Source organism: Citrus sinensis, chromosome 9, assembly GCF_022201045.2.
Source record: "Citrus sinensis cultivar Valencia sweet orange chromosome 9, DVS_A1.0, whole genome shotgun sequence".
In the NCBI taxonomy this organism is placed as follows: Eukaryota; Viridiplantae; Streptophyta; class Magnoliopsida; order Sapindales; family Rutaceae; genus Citrus; species Citrus sinensis.
In genome coordinates, this window is record NC_068564.1 from 22,092,508 (window position 1) to 22,112,371 (window position 19,864).

A 19,864-nucleotide genomic window follows, 5' to 3' on the forward strand; every position below is an offset into this window, starting at 1 on the left:
GCTTTTGGAATCAAATAAATTATTTTGACTCTATCAGTAGAAACTCAAATTTTGAGTTTTTTGGAGTAGAGATTAGAAAGTTTTTTTAAATTATTAAATTATTTATTATGCCCATTATTTATTTTATATTCTTATTTTATTCGTATTCATTTCACAACATAACTTAGAAAACTTGTACATTAAAATAAATTTTTAATTTTTTAATAAAATCTCTTTTGACAACTGATGAACTAAACAATTTTTTTTAAGTCAAAGATTTATTTGTTAAAACTCTGCTAATTGAATGTCTATTTAAATAAACTCTATTTAAAAAGCTATACAAAATGGAGCCATAGAGGGAGTGAAGCTATTTGAATCTCAAAAATTTCCTAGCTTACACACGAGTGGTTTAAAAATTTCAAGCAAGTCTCCTTAATTGAAGAATAGCTTCCAAAGCAGGATGAGATGGAGGATCTCTTTCAAACAGTTGATGGAAAATGTTGGTGGCATCGGGATAGATGCAATATTATGATTTTTTTTTAATATTTTGTGTCTTGCTTTAAGCTTGTTTTGTTTTTGTATTGGTGTTAAAAAGAGTACTTTTGCTTTGTTTAATTTTACTATTGCGGCAAGTGATATTATGAAAAGGATTTAATCTAATTTATGGGTATCATCGGGCTGAAATCAAGAGATCTGAGATTTGCACCCTACTAAAATGGGTGGGGAAGGGACTAGGTTTTTGTGAGGTTAAAAAATAAAAGAAATCAAAAAAATAAAAGGAATGGAATAAGATTATTAAATAAATAAAAGGGTATTCTACACAATTTATTCTTTAACTACTATGACCATCACTCTCAAAAGTTTAATTTTTAAGGTTTTACTAATAAAAGCAAAATGACTTATTTAATCTTCAAAATTTATACTCAAAATACAATCAAACTATCGAAGTTTTCCCACATGGGTTGTGAAAAGGACTATTGGTGATTTTATAAATGTCATGGAAATCTCACCCCTGAAGCTAGCTTTCGGAGTTGAGAGAAGTTTAAGACTACCTGACACTAGTATCAGAGTCCACATTCACCAACAATTTAATAAAGAGAACGAGTGTCTATCTTTTGACCCAAGGCCCGATGTGTGAGGGGAATTGTTGGAGTTATCCCACTGTTGAGCGTTAGATATTTTATACTAAACAAGCACTAAGTTAAATAAAAAATTAAAAATATTAAAAATAATTTCGATTGAATTTTTTTCATAACAAATTACTATATTGACTTCCAATGTGGATACATGCACAAAAGGAAAGTATCTTGTTAATTGATCAATGATCATCTGACGCAAAGATATTAAATGACAAAAATTTGATTAATTAATGCGTGGTTAATTATCTGACTAGTTTATATTAACCATCCAAATACAGACGTAATTAATTTGCACACAAAGTTGAAAAAATGTATTTTGTTGAAATCTTATTGGCTCTTTGAATTCATCATTAATCGTCTTATTAATGGAAATTTGAAGCTTTGGGCTAAGTGCTAAAGAAAGCACATTCCATAAATCACTATAAACTCAGAAACATATGTAATAAATTATCAGCTATACTCAACATCAAATTCAATCTTAGAATTAACATGACTGAAGTGAAGCTTCATGGGGTATTGCTGAGTCCATATGTTTACAGAGTGATTTGGGCTCTGAAATTGAAAGGCGTGCCATACGAATTTGTTGCAGAAGATCTCTCAAACAAAAGTGATTTGCTTTTGAAGTATAATCCAGTTTATAAGAAGATCCCTGTGCTTGTCCATGGCGAAAAACCAGTTTCTGAGTCCATGGTTATTCTCGAGTACATTGAAGAGATGTGGCCACAGAATCCCTCCTTGATGCCAAACGATCCTTATGATAGAGCTCTTGCTCGATTTTGGATTAAATTCATCGAAGACAAGGTTCGCACCACAACTCTAGTAATCCCGTTTATAAATATATTCTTCTCAAATTTATTTATTTATTTGAGGTTTCGATTAGACCATAAGAATAAAGAACTTCACCCACTAAACCCCCAACTCTTGTCCTTTGTTACTCGAACTCGGGTCATAGTACGTATAGCGGATTCACAGTCAATCAAGCCTAGTCGCTCAATAGCCTTTTTCATATTTATTTGTAAAAAACTCTTTAAACTTTCAACTCCTTGTTTCTTCACTATTTTGTTTCTAGAAATTTTTATTAACCAGTAGTGGATTTAGCTTCATCAGGGATAAATATTAAAAGATACAAAACGTTAAATTTAATATAATTGTTTTTAAACATGAGGGGATTTTGATTATTTTAAAAAAACATATAGACTAAAAGTAATGAATTTACTAACTCTCTTAACTGACTTTTCAAACCTTTAATTAAAGGATATTGTGACTTGTGTACATATTGTCTAAGTTTTTTAGCATACAACATATATATTAATCATGTGGTGATAATAATTAGATTAAAAAATACTGTGGCAGATTGTCGCTATTTTGGGACTGTTTCGTAGCATTACCGGACAAGAACTAGAGAATGCAACGAAGGAACTCTTGGAAATCCTACAAACCCTTGAAGAACATGGGTTGGGAGAGAAGAAATTTTTCAATGGAGACAATATTGGCTTAGTTGACATAGCATTTGGTTCAATGCTTTTTTGGATGCAAGTCTTTGGAGACGTAGTGGGAGTTAAACCATTTGAATCACACAAATTTCCTAGCTTGCATGCCTGGTTTGAAAATTTCAAACAAATCCCTGTAATTGAGGAAAACTTTCCTAATCGAGATGAATATTTTGTTTATATCAAACGTCGCCGTGAAGAGCTGTTGGCCTCTGCTTGAATGCAGTAGCACAAAGTTTGTTTGTATGTCTCACGTGTGCTTGTTTTGTTCTTGTATTGGTGTTTAAAGCTGCTCTTTTTTTCTATGTTTTTGTTATTGTCTAGTTCCAAGCTCGGGAGGCTAGCTGACCGGGGTACTTTTAATAGATATGAATAATAAAATAAGGGACTCAATTGTATATATTAATTTTTATCTTTTTTTTAATGATATTTAAAAAAAATAAAAAAAAATTTTCTAAGGGTACAACATTCCACAAACAATACACACACACGCGCACACACACATATATATATATATGAGGGTGAGGGTGGTGATATTTCCACCCACTACTTTTGTAAACATTCATATCCAATGGTTGTATTTTTATTTTGTCTGAAAATATATATTTTTTTAATAGGCTACACTTGTATTGATGCCTTTATGATCAGGTTTCTATCGGGACTCATTTTAAATTTACCCTCACTAATTTGTGGAGATGCGCTGTAAGTTTCTCTAATTCATATAACTTTTAACAACTCAAATCTTGCAGATACTATTTATCGAGAAAGTATTGTGAGTTCTCGAAATAGCACAATATTATGCTAGCGTGATCATATCCTACCCAATAAAAATTTCGAGTTCTATTATTCAGCACGTCTTTTTGCTTGTGTTTATATACTGTTATGCAACTTCAAATGTTTTGTTAAGTTTCGATGTTTGTAAGTTAAATTTACAAGCTTTATGATGTTTTATCTTGACGAAGTAAGAATTGAACTTAATTTGTATCTAATTATCTAGAACTTACATTTTTTAAGTAATTTTTCTTATTATGCATTGTAGATCTGTTCTAACGATTCACAATAAATGCAATGATTTTTACCATTTTTCTACTATCAAACAAAAATGAAAGCAAGTACTTGTGTTTCAAAGGTATAGTCAAAGAGAGCAGCTGGGAACCTTGATTTGCTGGGCACCCATTATAAAAAAAAAAAGAGAATAATTGATATTTAAAAACTGTCAAATAAATGAATATTTGACAATTAAAAAGTGCCAAATATTCCTGTGTCAAATATGCTTGTTTGACATTTAGTAAAATTGTCATTTATTTTTGTCAATTAATAATAATCAAATATTTTTCACAATATAAGATTGTCAAATGTGTATGACACTTAATAATAGTCATATACATGTGACATTATTCAAAATGGTCAAATGCAAAAGACTTGATAAAAATATCAAATATTATAATTCATTGTCTTGGGCTGCACATAATATATATTATAACATTGAAACTTGATAAAATTCAAAATTTTTCAACTAACTTCAAACACCATAATAAAGCATAGGAAACCTGAATTCATATTAAAATAAACTTGCATTGTATGTATAAATGTATCAAATGTCTTAAGTATAAATCTAAAATAAGATTGTTTCTAAAACTATACATTGAGTCTATAGTTAGCATTCCACCATCGGTCCAAAAGTTTTTCATAGCAGCGTTGTACATACAAAAGGAAAATTTGTTCCTGTGCTTAAAATCACATTAAAAGCAACTCCAATACTGATCCCCAGAACCAACATGGGCTGAAACAAAAGTGCAAGGTCATAGTCGATAACGGGCATATCAAGTGTGGGATGCCTTTGCCTTAGATTGTAGACAACAGTAGCAACCACAGTACCAGTGATCATACCTGCTCAGTCATGAGGGTTAAAACGACTATGAGAGTAAGCATATGATTGTCTTGAATAATTATAATAATTATAATTTTATATAATGTTAAACATACATCAAGTGCTAAAAATAATTATAATTTTTTATGAAAAAAATACTTACTATTTCTTCTTTTAATCCATTATAACCTTTTCGACCAAGGTGATGGTTGTAAAGATTTAGTGCTCGTCTTTCTTTTTGAAGGCCACTAAGCGTCTAATGCATATCATACATATGTTTATTAGCATTAACATAAATAAAATATAAAAAAAATAATGTTCACAATAATAAAAAAAGATTACCTTAAATTCTTTGGATAATCGATCATTAACAAATGCATCCCAATGACATTTTTGTATGAAAGAGTACAATAGCGGTGGGTTACGCAAAAGATTTGGATGGGCTTTGTACTTTTTAACATGTCGTGTGAGATTATATCTAAAAGAACGAAATGAACTTCCACCAATTTGCAAACATTGTCTTTTAAATCGATCATCCACATCAAATGAACTCTATAAGACATGAAATATAAAGACAGTTTAAAAAAATTTCTCATGCCTTTGCAAAATGCATAATATGTTCATAAAGCATACCTAAATGTATTCCCATATTTTTTCTTTTGAATCCTTTGGTACTTTTCGCCAATCCATGAAAAGAATGGAAACTAATGTCTTAGTGACAGCACTAATTGTACTAATAACATTATGTCTCTCTTCACCCACCAATTGTCCATCGCTATTAAATCTAACTCTCTCTCTCTTCCCATCACTATGATTCTTAGTAACACCCTCCATCTTGACAATTCCTCTAGTCTTATGTATCTTCTTATTAGTATCAAAGTCTTCTAAATCAAGATCTTCTACATCAACATCAGCATCATCTATATCATCCATGGACATAATATCATCATCATATTCCTCCATGGTCATAATCTTGCGAAAGCACAATGCAATATTAAGTACTCATTTGTCACATATCAATAGATAATTTAGCTATTAGGACATCATTAACTATAATTAATTTAAATAAGCAAAGAAGTGAAATCATTAAAATTCATAAACAATAAACTACATACTTACTTTACAACACAAGCAATTAAGCTTTCTTAATTGTTTTATTATGCATCACGCTTGTAATTCTTGCTGTCCTCCCCTTTCTCAAAATTTTCAGGATTTGGCATCATTTTAGGGAAAGGGTGGAGTTCCACATTATGTCCTAAATCCATATCACGTTGAGGATGCATGTAAACTTTTTCTGCAGTAAACCGTACAACTGACCACCTTGGATCTAGTTAGTCAGTTATATAAAAGACTTGCTTTGCTTGTGAGGCTAGAATAAAACAATCTGATTTATGACCTATACGATTAAGGTCAACTAAGATTGTCCCAAGCTCATCAACTTTAACACCACTATGACTCTCAACCCAATCACACTTAAATATGGGAATTTGGATCATGTGATAGTCAAGCACCCATATCTCTTTAATGACTCCATAGTAAGGCATTTCTCCAAAAATAGGATTCTTGTCCTTGGCACTTGCAATTTGCTCTGTTTCAGCTACAAGAGTCACTCCACTGTTTTGAGAGGTTTTATCATTATCACGATCTTTTATGTGAAAACGGTAATTATTAATAAGATAACCAGGATATGATAATGCATGAGGGCGAGGTCCTTGTGCTAGCCATTTCAATAAAGATGATTTGGATGACTGATTATCGTTACCATTTGAAACCTATAAAATTTAGAAAAGAAAATAGTTGAAATTATGCCTACATATAACATTTTATAGAAATTTCAGAAATAAAAGGAAATAGTTTATTAAACCTTTTCTTATAACCAGTAAATGAAGTTTCGAGCATGTTCATCTCGTAACCACTTGTTGTTTTTAGATTGGCGAGGATAATTCGATTTCAACCATGTCATAAGCATCCTAAGATTACGATTCATAATAAAATGAATATATTAGTGATGAATCTACCATGTTTTAATAAAGTTAAGATAAGAAAACTTACTTAATGTAAGGTTGAACTGCTTGTGTGTTCCGCAAAACATAATGATGTGCTTGCTTCCATTCGTCACGATCAATATCAATTAAACGACCACCAGGAAGCGGACCCTCAGTTTCTATATTATTCGTCCTTGCAATTGGAATTCAAATTGGATCCACATTGGGTAAATATTCTGTGTAAAATTCAATTGCCTCCTCTACAATGTAACATTCAGCAATACAACCTTCGGGACGATTTTTATTCCGCACATACCCTTTTAGATATTTTAAAAATCTTTCAAAGGGATACATCCATCTAAGATATACAGGCCCACATAATATGACTTCTCTAACAAGATGCACAGTTAAATGAACCATGATATCAAAAAATTCAGGAAGGAAATACATTTCAAATAAATTAATTGCTACCACAAGATCCTTTTGTATTTGGTTTAACTTCTCTACATCCACAACTTTGCTACAAAGATCATTGAAGAAAAAGCAAAGTCTAGTGATGGCATATCTAACAGGTTCTGGCAAAATTCCTCGAATAGCCAATGGTAGGAGTTGTTGCATCAAAGCATGACAATCATGAGATTTCAACCCAATAAGCTTTAAATCATTCATTGATACAAGATTTTTAAAGTTTGAACAGTATCCTTCAGGAACCTTCAGATTAAATAATGTTTCACAAAACATTACTTTTTCCACTCTAGTCAAGGAATAACATGCAGTAGGTAAATAAGTGTGATTCCCTTCAACAATAGGTTCTAATTCTTTCCTAATATTGAAATCAACAAGGTCCAACCAAGAATTAAGTCCATCTTTTGCTTTTCCTGGAATGTTCAATAATGTACCATATATACTTTCGCACACATTTTTTTCAATGTGCATTACATCTAACATATGGCGAACATGCAAATGTTTCCAATACTCGAGAGAAAAAAATATTGATTTCTTTTTCCAGCAAATTTTTTCATCAGACTCTAATTTTTTACGCTTTCTAGTTTTCTTCCCCCATGAGTTTTGAATCCCTTCAACCTTTCTTAATGTTTCTTCACCACTTAACGGCTTAGAAGGAAAGTCTCTTTCTGGTTTACCATCAAAAGCCTTTGTTAAATCTCGAAACAAGTGAGATTCTGGGAGATTTTTCTTCTCATTCTTAAGTCTACAGGACTGTGTATCTTCCCCACATATAGGACATGCAAAATATCCTTTAACTGAGCATCCAGACAAGTTCCTATAAGCAGGAAAATCACTAATTGTCCACAACAAGACAGCTCGTAGAGTAACTAATTCTTGTCTATATGCATCATAAATTTGGACACCAACTTCCCACAAAGCTTTCAAGTCATCAATCAGTGGTGACAAATAGACATCAATATCGTTACCGGGCTGTCGTGGACCAGATATTAGCATAGTCAACATCATGAATTTTCTTTTCATGCATAACCAAGGAGGAAGATTATAAGTAATCATAACAGTTGGCCAACAACTATACGAACTGCGAAAGTTTTTATGGGGATTTATCCCATCTGCAGAAATAGCCAGTCGAAGATTTCTTTCTTCTGCAGTGAAATCTGGCCATTTTTGGTCCACTAGCCTCCATGACGGTGAGTCAGCTGGGTGACGTAGTTTGCCATCAATCACCCTTTCATTGGCATGCCAAATTAAGTCTTTTGCAGTTCGAGGAGATTGAAACATCCTTTTAAACCTTGGTATAGGAGGAAAATACCATAAGATTTTAGCAAGAATTCCCTTACTTTTCTTGGGACCCTTCCATCTTGACATTCCACAAGTGGGACATACAGATAAATCATTATATTCTTTTCTATATAGGATGCAATCATTGGGACATGCATGTATTTTTTCATATTCTAAGCCTAATGCAACCATTATCTTCTTTGCTTCATATACGAATAAAGGTATTTCATTTTTATCAGGAAGCATATCTGATAAACAACTTAGTAAATCCGAAAAACTTTTGTCTGACCATCCATTTCTTCCTTTAATGTTGTAAAGCCTTATTAAGGCAGATAACTTAGTGAATTTCACACAGCCAGGAAACAAAGGTTTTTCAGCATCTTTAAGTAGAGTTTCGAAAGACTTGGGGTCACCATTACAAGTGTCAAATGCATCATTAACTATTTCTACTGTATCAGCAGCTTCATCATCTTGTTGACTGCCATCAAATGAAGCTTTTACATTTTATAGTCGTCTACTAGAAGCTCCTTCTCCATGCCAAGTCCATGTCTGATAGCTTTGGTCAATACCTTTCCAATAAAGATGATTTCTTATCTCAGCAGGTACATGAAAGACCAAATTACCACATGCTTGGCATGGACATCTTAAAAGTTCAGGATTACTAGCATGAAGTATTGGAAACTTGAGAAACTCATTTACCCCACTTTCATATTCTATAGACGTTCTATCCATCAACATCCAAGATTTATCCATATTTAAACTACTAACTTTCCTGCAAATGCATCACATAATATTCATTTAGTTTTATTAATATTAAAAAATGATATTGTTTGCAACCACAAGAACAACTGATAAATTATATAATTAACCCCAAAAAATAAGGCAATGAGATCACAATTTTACTAATTAAGAATGAAAGTGAAAATTATTTGTGCGTTCTTTGTTTGTTGAACGAGAATAGATATAAGACTTAGTATCAATCAAAATTAAAAGAAAAAATACCTGAAATTCAAGAAACGAATGAAGCTGAAGCAAGCTGAACTTCTTCATGGGTTTTTCTTTATAGGTTGAGTGATTGATGAAAAAATGAGAGATGACTGTCATTTATAATGAGAATGAAAATGTATGAAACAGACTAAATTGAAGCAATAATCACTTCTTAGAGTGAGTTTACAGACTCAATAAATTAAAATCTCATTAATTAATAAAAATCAATAACATTACTTCCAATTTGCAAGCAATTTGAGAATTGTTGCAGTTCTGTAAGTTTCCTTTGTTAAAATGTATTAAACAGACCAAATTGAAGCTAAGTGCATTACGTTAATATATTACGAGAAACATCTCAATAAGATGCTTGTTAAAAACAAAAATAATCTTTTAAAGAGACATTTCATCAAACAAGTAATGTGCATTCAAATAGCAGAGCAGATACGACACTTGGAATCAATTAAATCAACCCTAGATTGTTTAAAAATACAAATAATTCAACTATAACCCTAAAATTATCAAACCAGAAAGAGAGAAGTAGAAAAAAATTATCAAAATTAAAGGAAACAATACCTGAAATTCGAGAAGCAAATGAGGCTAAAGCAAGCTGAAATTCTTTGTGCGTTCTTCTTCGAGAGAGGATGGAGATGAAATTTGAAATTGAGTGATTGATAAAAAATGCGAGGTGATTATTGAAAAGAAATACAAGTTTGAATTTTCTTAAAAGAAACAAAGGCATTCCAGATGTGATATGTGAACGAAACAAGCTCACTAGGCTAAAGCAAGCTGAAATTCTTGGAAGACGGGCAAGATGGGCATCTGGACTTAATACCATATCAATTACAAGTCCACAACATGTGCGTTTTTTGTTTTTTTCTTGAGTCAATAAAAGGAACACTTAAATGGTAATTATGCAATAAATATATAATATATTTCCACTTATTTGGTAAAACGTCATAAGTATTTGACGTTTAAATAAATTGTCATTTATATTTCACAATTACTCAAATTTTCACAAAATGTCATATTTATTTGATATTTCTTAAAAATTATCAAATAAAAAATGTCAAGTATTCTGTTTTTTCTTGTAGTGACCTAGGCACTCAAATACAACTGACCCATGATCATCATGCATGACGCAATAAGTTAAATAAAGCATCGATCATGCATGACGCAAATATTAAATTGGGAAAGAAATGTCAATTGCATAATTGATACACGGTTATCTGAGTAGTTGACCAAATTAATGATCTCATTAGCTAGCCTTTTTAATTAATCAAAATATAGATGTAATTTGAAAATTAATAAAAACATGACCCCTCTTTTAAATTGAAAAGAGGATCACTTGTGAACTCAGCATCGTTAAAGAATATGAGAGAAAGGGATGATCCTAATTTATTAAATACATAGCGATTAAAAAAATGAAAAAGAAAAATAGTGGCAGGGTGCAGCTGTTTCGAAAGTGTTTTTTTCACCAACGGACAAGATCTAGAGAATACAATGAAGGAAGCCTTGGAAATGCTTCCAACTGTTGAAAAATATGGCTTAGGAGAGAAGAAATTTTTCAATGGAGACAATATTGGCTTCGTGGACCTAATATTTGGATCGGTTCAAGTCCTTAAGATATAATATATAATGCCTATTTGATATGATTTATTTAAAGTTTATAAGTACTTGTTTAATCTCAATTTTTTTAAAAAACTTTTTATTGTTGTTTGGTTTTATTTTCAGTCGAGCTTTTAAGAATTAAATAAGTTATTTTGACTCTATTAATAAGAGCTTAAATTTTAAACTTTTGAGAGTAGAGATTAGAGTGTTTTTTTAAAATGTTAGATTGTCTAATATGCTTATTATCTATTTTACATTCTTATTTTATCCATATATATTTCATAGGGAGATTGTCAATTTCCCCCCTACAGTAATCAACATATACCATTTTTCCCTCTGTTGTTTTTATAATGGCCAAAAACCCCCATGACAGCATAAGTTTATAATATTACCCTTATTTTCAACTACTCTTTTATTTTCATTTATTATAAATTAAATAAATCACATGAATAGAAACTAAATAAAAATTAAGCATTAAAAATAAGAAATATATGTTTTGATATGAGAAAAAAATTAATAATAAATTTTTTTTCTTGTACTTATTTATTTTGTGAAAATTTTCTTATAATAAATATATAAGAAAGTTATTATAAAATGATAAAAAACTTATTATGAGAAAATTTGAATGACAAATAAAAATTTATTATAAGATAAATAATAAAATATTTTACCTATACTTTTTACATTTAATTTTAAAATATTACAAAATGTTTATTATAAGAAAATGTTCACAAAATAAATAATTACAAGAAAAAAATTTTATTATTAATTTTTTTCTCATATCAACACATATATTTCTTGTTTTTAGTACTTAATTTTTTATTTAGTTTCTATTCATGTAATTTATTTAATTTAAAATAAATGTAAATAAAAGAATAATTAAAAATAAGGGTAATATTGTAAATTTATGTTGTCAGGGGGATTTTTGGACATTATAAAAACAGTAAGAGGGTAAATAGTATATGCAAATTACTGTAGGGGGGAAGTGGCAATCTCCCTATTTCATAATATAACTTAAAAAACTTATCTACTAAATTAATTTTATAATTTGTAAAGCTCTTTTGACAAGCAATGAATCAGACAACTATTTTTTTGGGGTAAAAACTCTACTATTTTAAAGTCTATTTAAATAATTTATATTTAAAAATTATGTGTTATAAACTATCATATAAGGTTAAGCCCAATTAAAAGTAATTTATTAAAGTATTTGATAAATTAAAAGTAATTTATCAAGGTATACGGTAATTTAGGCTTTAATTGGGTTTTAATATATCTAATAAGGTGTGAATCTTTAATGTATAGAGCCTTAAGGATAATTTCTATTTCTAAATGATGGGCTAAAATAGGAATATTTAAAGACAATAGAAAAAGTTGTCTATATTAGTGGTTATAATGCCCAGGTCACACGTATCATTGTTCTATTCTCTTCTGAAATCCCATTATTAGAGAAAGTGCAGTGACAAACTTAAAGGATTCTCTGAGATAACGTGTTGATCTAGAAGATTAGCCACGCATCCATAGAAAGCAATTGGGCATTATGAATTCGAGTATGCTTCTGCATATTCTGTAATTGATTCTTAATGGTATATATAACAAAAACATTTTTGGATTATAGGTGATGGTTCTCACTAAGAGATTATTATTCCAACAGGTAGTCCCTCCCCCAGATTGATCATCGTAACTTACAGTTTCGCTAATAAGATTATGTTTCATTTTGAATAACTTTTCAAATAGAACATATTCAAATAGAGATTTTTACTAAATTAATTATTAGTTATTTGATTGTTACTGAGAGTTTTTAATTAAAATTGTAAAATTACTTTAATTGACAACTTTTAAAGTTATATATTATAAAAGGAATGGTTTAATTTGTAGCTGTCATCTAACTAAAAACAAGAGGTTTAGGGTTCGAACTTTGTTCACATGGGAGAGGAGGGTATTGAGTTGCCATTAGGCTAAACAATAAAAAAAAAATTAAAAATGAAAGAAATAGAATAAGATTATTAAATAAATAAAGGGTATTTCAAATAATTTATTTTTTAAATAAACTCTACAACCTTTGTTCTAAAAAATCTAAAATTTAAAGTTTCGCTAGTAGAAGTAGAATAGCTTCTTTAATATTCAAAAGCTCTACTCAAAATCCAACCAAACAACACTAAATTTTGAAATCAAATAATCAAAGCACTTTTAGCCGGTAGATACTTCGTACTAAACATGGACTAAGTTAGATAGAAAATTGAAGAAAAAACTAAAAAGTAATTTTAATTGAATTTTTTTATAACAAATTGCTATGTGTGCCGTGTGCGGTCCAGTGCGCAAAAGGAAAGTGTCTTTTTGACTAATTGACCCATAATCATCATCCATGACGCAAAGATATTAAATGGGAAACAAATGCCAAAAATTTGATTAATTGATCCGCGGTTATCAGCTGACTTGTTTATATTAACCCTTCAAATATATACGTAATTAATTTGCACACAACTTTGAAAATTTTATTTTGTTGAAATATATTAGTCCCTTGAATTCACCATTAATCGTTTTATTAGTGGAAATTTGAAGCCTTCTGCTAATTGCTTAAGGAAGCACATTCCATAAGTCACTATAAATTCACAAACATATGCAATGAGTTATCAGCTATACTCAACATCAAATTCGATCTTAGAATTAACATGGCTGAGGTGAAACTTCATGGGCGATTGCTGAGTCCATTTGTTTGCAGAGTGATTTGGGCTCTGAAATTGAAGGGCGTGCCATACGAGTTTGTTGCAGAAGATCTCTCAAACAAAAGTGATTTGCTTTTGAAGTATAATCCAGTTCACAAGAAGATCCCAGTGCTTGTCCATGGCGGAAAACCAGTTTGTGAGTCCATGATTATTCTCGAGTACATTGAAGAGATGTGGCCACAGAATCCCTTGATGCCAAATAATCCTTATGATAGAGCTCTTGCTCGATTTTGGATTAAATTCGCCGAAGACAAGCTGGTTCGCACCACAACTCTAGCAATCCCGTTTATAAGTGTATTCTTTTCAAATTTGTTTATTTATTCTATGGTTTAGATGAGATCATGATAATAAGAAACTTCACCCACTAAACCACCAACTCTTACTCTCTATTACTCAGATGATGCATGTAAAGCACGTTCATAGTCAGTCGAGCCTAGCTGCTCAAGGGCCTTTTTCATAATTTATTCGTGAAAAATTCCTTAACTTTCAACTTTTTGGTCCTTCACTATTTTTTCTCTAGCAATTTTTAGAAATCATTAGTGGATTTAACTTCCTCGGGTGTAAATTACTGAAAGACACAAAACGTTAAACTTAACTGTTTTTAACCATACGGGGGATTTTGATTATTTTCAAAACATTTAAGGAAAAAGTAATGAATTTACTGACTCTCTTAATTGACTTATCAAACCTTTAATTAAAGGATATTGTGACGTGTGTACACATTGTCTAAGTTTTCGAGCTTAGTATTAATCATGTGGAGATAATTTAGATTTTTTTAAAAAAATTATTGTGGCAGGTTGTTGCTATTTTGAAATTGTTTCGTAGCATTACTGGACAAGAACTAGAGAGTGCAAAGAAGGAAATCTTGGAAATCCTACAAACCCTTGAAGAACATGGCTTGCGAGAGAGGAATTTTTTCAATGGAGACAATATTGGCTTAGTTGACATTGCATTTGGTTCAATGCTTTATTGGATGCAAGTCATTGGAGATGTAGTGGGAGTTAAACTGTTTGATTCACACAAATTCCCTAGCCTGCATATGTGGTTTGAAAATTTCAAGCAAGTCCCTGAAATTGAAGAGAACTTTCCTAATCGGCATGACCATTTGGTTTATCTCAAACATCGCCGTGAACAGTGGGTGGCCTCTGATTGAATGCAGTAGCATAAAATTTGTTTGTGTATCTCACTTTGTGCTTGTTTTATTTATGTACTGGTGTTTGAAGATGTTCTTTTCTCTTTGTTTTTGTTATTGTCTTGTGTCAAGATCAGAAGGCTAGCTTACCAGGGTACTTTTTATAGTTATGAATAATAAAATAAGGTACTCAATTGCTATACATTTCTATCTTTTGTTAACAATATTTTAAAAAATGTATATGAAGCTTATAAGGGTACAACTTTACACATTTATAGATCTAATCAATGGGTGAGGGTATTTCCACCACATTAATTTTTTAAAAATAATATGAACTTTTATTTGAATTTTTGAAAAATAATATGAACTTATTGTTAATTATTTATTGAAACTGGAGCGAAATGAAAATGATTATTTATTGGAAATGAGGTGAAATGGAAATATCAACCACCCTAATTCAAAATAAGAAATTATTGATGCTCCACCTCTATATTATCAAATATACATGAAGAATTCTCATAATTGATACGCACCATATATATTTTAAAATTTTGTATCAACTAACAACTTTGCTATTAACACCGTTAGTTAGTATGTTGAAGAATTTTTACAAAATGATCATTTTACACTTGATACTCTACAATGCATTAAAGGGCCATTTTACTGTTTGAAACTTTTAAAAAAATATATCTAATTACTAAATTAACTGAAACTTTGAAAAAAATTTAAACAGACAAGCAAACCGTCAAATCTAACCATTTTACCCCCGGACACACCTTCAATTATTTTTAAAATTGAAATATTTAAGATAATATGTTGCATGATTCAGATGATAATTCGATTAATATTTTTTGAATTTGTTACTTATTTTATTTAAATAAATATTTGGACGAATTATAAAAAATTAATAAAGTGAACAGGATCTGACGGCTAGTCAATATTGAGCAAGTATTAAGCAAGATTTGTTTCCAACAATTTAAGCCTTGATGAATGACAAATCAGGAGTCTCGTTGGTATGGACCAAGATAGTTGAGCCTTTGATTCAGCACTTGACCGAGAGAGTTGCATATCTGCCACCTGATTCTGGTATGATTGAGCAATTGCTGGTAATTTATGAGTTTCTTCATGCATGGGAACCCACTTAAATGAATTCGGATTATTTGTATTCTTTGTTTGTCTTACTGTTCAAAACTTCCGTATATAGTAAAAGAATCAAACGTTTTATTAAGGGAAATCTGATCTAAGCTTTCTGATTGCTTAAGCAAGCACACTTCATCAATTACGATAAATTAATTCAGAAACATTTGCAATGAGTTATATCAGCCGGCTACTGAAACAACCACACACAAACATGGCTGATCTATATTCTTACACAGAGTGAAATGTGCTCTAATATTGAAAGGCATACCATATGAAGATATACATTGATGAAGATGATTTACTCTCAAACGGAAGTACTTTGCTTTTGAATTACCATCCAGTTCACAAAAAGGTCCTCGCTGTTAAGAATAAATCTTAATAACCATGTCAGCAGCTGAGTCAGCAAAGCTTGCTGAGTCATTCACCATATCAGCAATTAGTCACACGTGCAGAATAACTCTCAGAAGTTGTTAATGATTCCCGCCAATAGTTTGTTATAAGCTGTTAAGATAATTTCCATACGTTTGTTGCTGTAGAATCTTCTAGGCTCGAGTATATAAAGTCTGTAATTCCTCATTTCAGTTTAAGTATTAATAAAATCAATTCAGTCTGATAATATTTCTCTCTCGAGCTTTAGAATTTTCCTTTCAACCAAACACTTTATTTTCTTTAACTCTCGCTAGTGCTTGTTCATGGCGAAAACCCAGTTTGTGAGTCCATGGTTATTATCGAATACATTGAAGAGATGTGGCCACAGAATCCCTTGACGTTGAATGATCCTTATGATAGAGCTCTGGCTCGTTTTTGGATTAAATTTGCCGAAGACAAGGTTCGCATCACTGCTCGAGCTAACATGTTTATAAGTTTATTCTTTCATGTTTGTTTGTCATTACAGAAAATGATCAAAATATCTCTACTATTAATCAAAGTTAATCATTTCTCATGTGGGATTTTAAAATCCTTCAAAACCCCTTTTACTGCTAAAAAAGTGTTTACCCCTAAAATGTTTGATTATTCAATTGGGGTTTTACTACATCAAGAAAGAAATGGTAAAAGAGAGGGAAAAATTTGGAAGTTAAAAGTTGAAAGTGAACTTTTTCTAAACGTATGGAAATTTTTTTATATATATATAAAGGTGGAAAACGATTAATTCACTGAATTAACAAAGTGGTTTTGATCATTTTTCCCTTTGTCATTGAGACTTATAGTGGTTAAATTATATTATCGGCTTATCAAACTTCTAATGGATATTGTGACACGTATACATACAGTATTAGGTTTTTTTTAAGCTTATATATATATTAAGGTAGCAATATTTCCACCCTACAAAATCTGTAAATCCACCCCACTTCTAAAAAATAATGATAAAAAATTCACATTATTTTTAAAAATTTCAAATAAAGAAGAATTATGAAGAATTAATTAGTTAAATTTTTCTTAAATTCTTAATTTATTTTGTGTAACTTAGTTTTTTAAAATTATATTTAACAACTAAGATTGCTTTGGCCTAAATTTAAATTGATTATTTTATCCCTAAAATGTAAAAGCACCAAAATTTTACTTTAACTTTAATTTTTTTTATTTTATACAAAATTCATTGTTTCTAAATGGTCAATTTTTCTTTATTTGTATGATTATTAACCTTTAATTAGACTAACACAATGTTTTTGTGAGCCAATACTTATATAAATTTTTAAGTTTTCAAATTTATGTCATTTACATATAAAATATTAAAAATTATTAGACTTCATTTAAAAAGTTAGATTATTAGTCATAGAATTAAGTACCTAAAATATTAGATATAGTAACACATATTTCTTTAGGTAATTGGGTCATTTTATATCATAAAGATAAAATAATTAAATAAAACTTATATTAAAGCAACCTTCATAATTAAAAAAAGCAAAAAAAAATGTAAGAGTGATTTAATTAATTAATTATATAAATATTTTTATTGATTTATATTTACTAAAAATAATGTGCATTTATTGTAAATATTTTTTAGAAGTGAAGTGGGTTTGCACATTAACATATAATGGGGTGGAAATATCCCCACTATATATACTATTAATCATGTTCGCTTAAAAATATCAATCAAATCCCTGAAATTGAAGAAAATCTTCCAAAATGGGAGAAGATGTGGGTCTATTTCAAATGTTGTCGGGAAAAGTTAGCCGCGCCTGTGTGAACAGTGAATATTGTAGGATCATAAAATTTGTTTGTTAGTGTTGCTTTGTACTTGTTTTGTTTTTGCATTAATTGTTGTCAAAGAATTCTTTACACTTTGTTGAATTTTACTGCCAAGTATATTAAGACGAGCTTACTGGTTATTTTTTTATGGACAGGAAATAATAAAAGTGTCTAAATTTATTTTTATTTTTATTTTTTCTCCTAACAATATTACAAAAGAGTGACAAAATAACCATCAAAACTACGTAGTTTTTTTTTTCTAGTTTTTTTAAACAATCAAAATGACTTGTTTTTGGTGGTTATTTGCCACCCTTTTTGATAAATATTTGGTAGACCTTAGTCGGTAGTACTGATCAGTAAGAAAAAACACGTTTGTTTGTTCTAATTACAGTTCTATTTTTGTTTTGTGTGAAGATAAGTTGGAATTTGGAAACAAAGAGGAAAATTTGTCATATCTCAACTAGGCCACACATCTAAAAGAAAGAAGATATGATTAAAATAAAATCTTATTTGCACAATTAAAGTAAAGTAAAATCTCGTGATAAGAATTTTTAAAAAAGGTACCCACTCAGCTGCCCATACATGTTTTGTTCTTCTAATTAATTTTTTTAGTAATATAATATTCAAAATATCAAATACATTTTCGCTATTTTCATTTTTTAAATTCTAATTTTAAGATTGGTTCAAAAAAAATTTCTAATAGTAAGACAACTGATTTTAAAAAATGATTTGCCATTGTCTTTGCAACCTCATGCACAAGCAAAGAAAATGGTCTATAACCCCATTAAATTAATGATCATGTGTTGACATTGTTGTACAGGCACCGTCAATTAGAACATGCACATACGGCAAAGCCAAATGCAGAATTTTAAAAAATGAAACTTATTGCTCTAAGTTCCAAAAAAAAAAGGAAAAAGATACAATCCCATTAAATTATGAGCATTGACCCCCATGTGTGTGTGTGAAAACCTTTACTTTAAATAATATAAAAAAAATACAGATTTTAATACATTAAAAATTATATTTTTTTAACTATTAACATATTAAAATATGTATTGTGTGTGTGTGAAAATCTTTACTTTAAATATAAAAAAATATAGATTTTAATACATTAAAAATTATATTTTTAACTATTAACATATTAAAATATGTATTATTTGTAAGAGAGATTGTAACATTTTTCAAGTTTTTTGGTTTGATATTCTGGACGAAAACGGTTTGCCGTTTATTGAGAAAACGGCTAACCGTTTTACTCCAGAGAGCATGTTTTATGTTCTAGAGAAAACGGTTCACCGGTTGTTGAGAAAACGGTTAACCGTTTATTTCCAGAAAGGCGTCAACTAGAAAACGGTTAGCAAGCTTGAAAATTTCAAGTGTCAAACGTTGCAAAATCAAACCAAAAAGAGTGTCTTTGAAGAAATACCATTTCGAATGGTTGTATTCTTGATTAAACATCTTCTTCATAATAAGAAAGAGACACAATAAGATTAATATCAGATTTTTTGTAGGTTTCATATATGTTCTGGAAATACAATCTTATTTGCTAGAGATTGTATTCAGGATTTGATATATCTTGGGGGTAATTTGCCATTAATACTCTATAGCAAACCAAGATTGGAGAGGGCAAATAAAACCTTAAAGGAAAGTGTGCAAACACGTCTCAAATCCTAAGAAATATTCTTTGTTCTTTGCCTCCATATTCTTATAATTCACCAACAATCTTTAAGGTTTTAATTTTGTGCAAATGGAGGTTGAGAAGAGTTTGACATCATTTCTGAATCCTAGTGTCCATCTCGATCGTTTTGATGGAACTAATTTCACTCGTTGGAAGGGAAAATTGTTCTTTCTCCTTACTGTTCTTAAAGTGGCATATGT

General features: G+C 30.1%; 3 protein-coding genes across 25 annotated transcripts; 2 read left to right on the top strand and 1 right to left on the bottom strand.

The window, feature by feature from the left end:
* Nucleotides 1-1,474: 1,474 nt before the first annotated feature.
* Nucleotides 1,475-3,010, top strand: LOC112496432 (probable glutathione S-transferase). The gene is made up of 2 exons (XM_052433213.1): nucleotides 1,475-1,919; nucleotides 2,472-3,010. Exons 1-2 carry the CDS (start codon nucleotides 1,608-1,610, stop codon nucleotides 2,826-2,828), a joined length of 669 nt encoding a protein of 222 aa, XP_052289173.1. The 5' UTR covers nucleotides 1,475-1,607; the 3' UTR covers nucleotides 2,829-3,010.
* Nucleotides 3,011-4,155: 1,145 nt separating this feature from the next.
* On the bottom strand, nucleotides 4,156-10,083 carry LOC102618470 (uncharacterized). 23 transcript variants are annotated; one of them, XR_008051722.1, is made up of 8 exons: nucleotides 9,770-10,061; nucleotides 9,212-9,267; nucleotides 6,531-6,656; nucleotides 6,343-6,448; nucleotides 5,112-6,250; nucleotides 4,821-5,030; nucleotides 4,642-4,734; nucleotides 4,156-4,498 (listed from the first exon to the last, which is right to left on the bottom strand). XR_008051722.1 is itself a non-coding variant. In XM_052433659.1 (4 exons), the coding sequence occupies exons 1-4, from the start codon at nucleotides 10,029-10,031 to the stop codon at nucleotides 4,493-4,495; spliced, it is 417 nt and encodes a 138-aa protein (XP_052289619.1). In that variant the 5' UTR covers nucleotides 10,032-10,083; the 3' UTR covers nucleotides 4,156-4,492. The 23 variants fall into 23 exon arrangements, 2 of the variants coding, with proteins under 2 accessions (XP_052289619.1, XP_052289618.1); XR_008051720.1 differs by having other exon boundaries at nucleotides 9,212-9,306; XR_008051721.1 differs by lacking the exon at nucleotides 6,343-6,448 and having other exon boundaries at nucleotides 9,212-9,306.
* A 3,226-nt stretch (nucleotides 10,084-13,309) lies between these two features.
* Nucleotides 13,310-14,861, top strand: LOC102626779 (probable glutathione S-transferase). Its single transcript, XM_006494074.3, has 2 exons — nucleotides 13,310-13,785; nucleotides 14,324-14,861. Exons 1-2 carry the CDS (start codon nucleotides 13,474-13,476, stop codon nucleotides 14,678-14,680), a joined length of 669 nt encoding a protein of 222 aa, XP_006494137.2. The 5' UTR covers nucleotides 13,310-13,473; the 3' UTR covers nucleotides 14,681-14,861.
* Nucleotides 14,862-19,864: the final 5,003 nt, after the last annotated feature.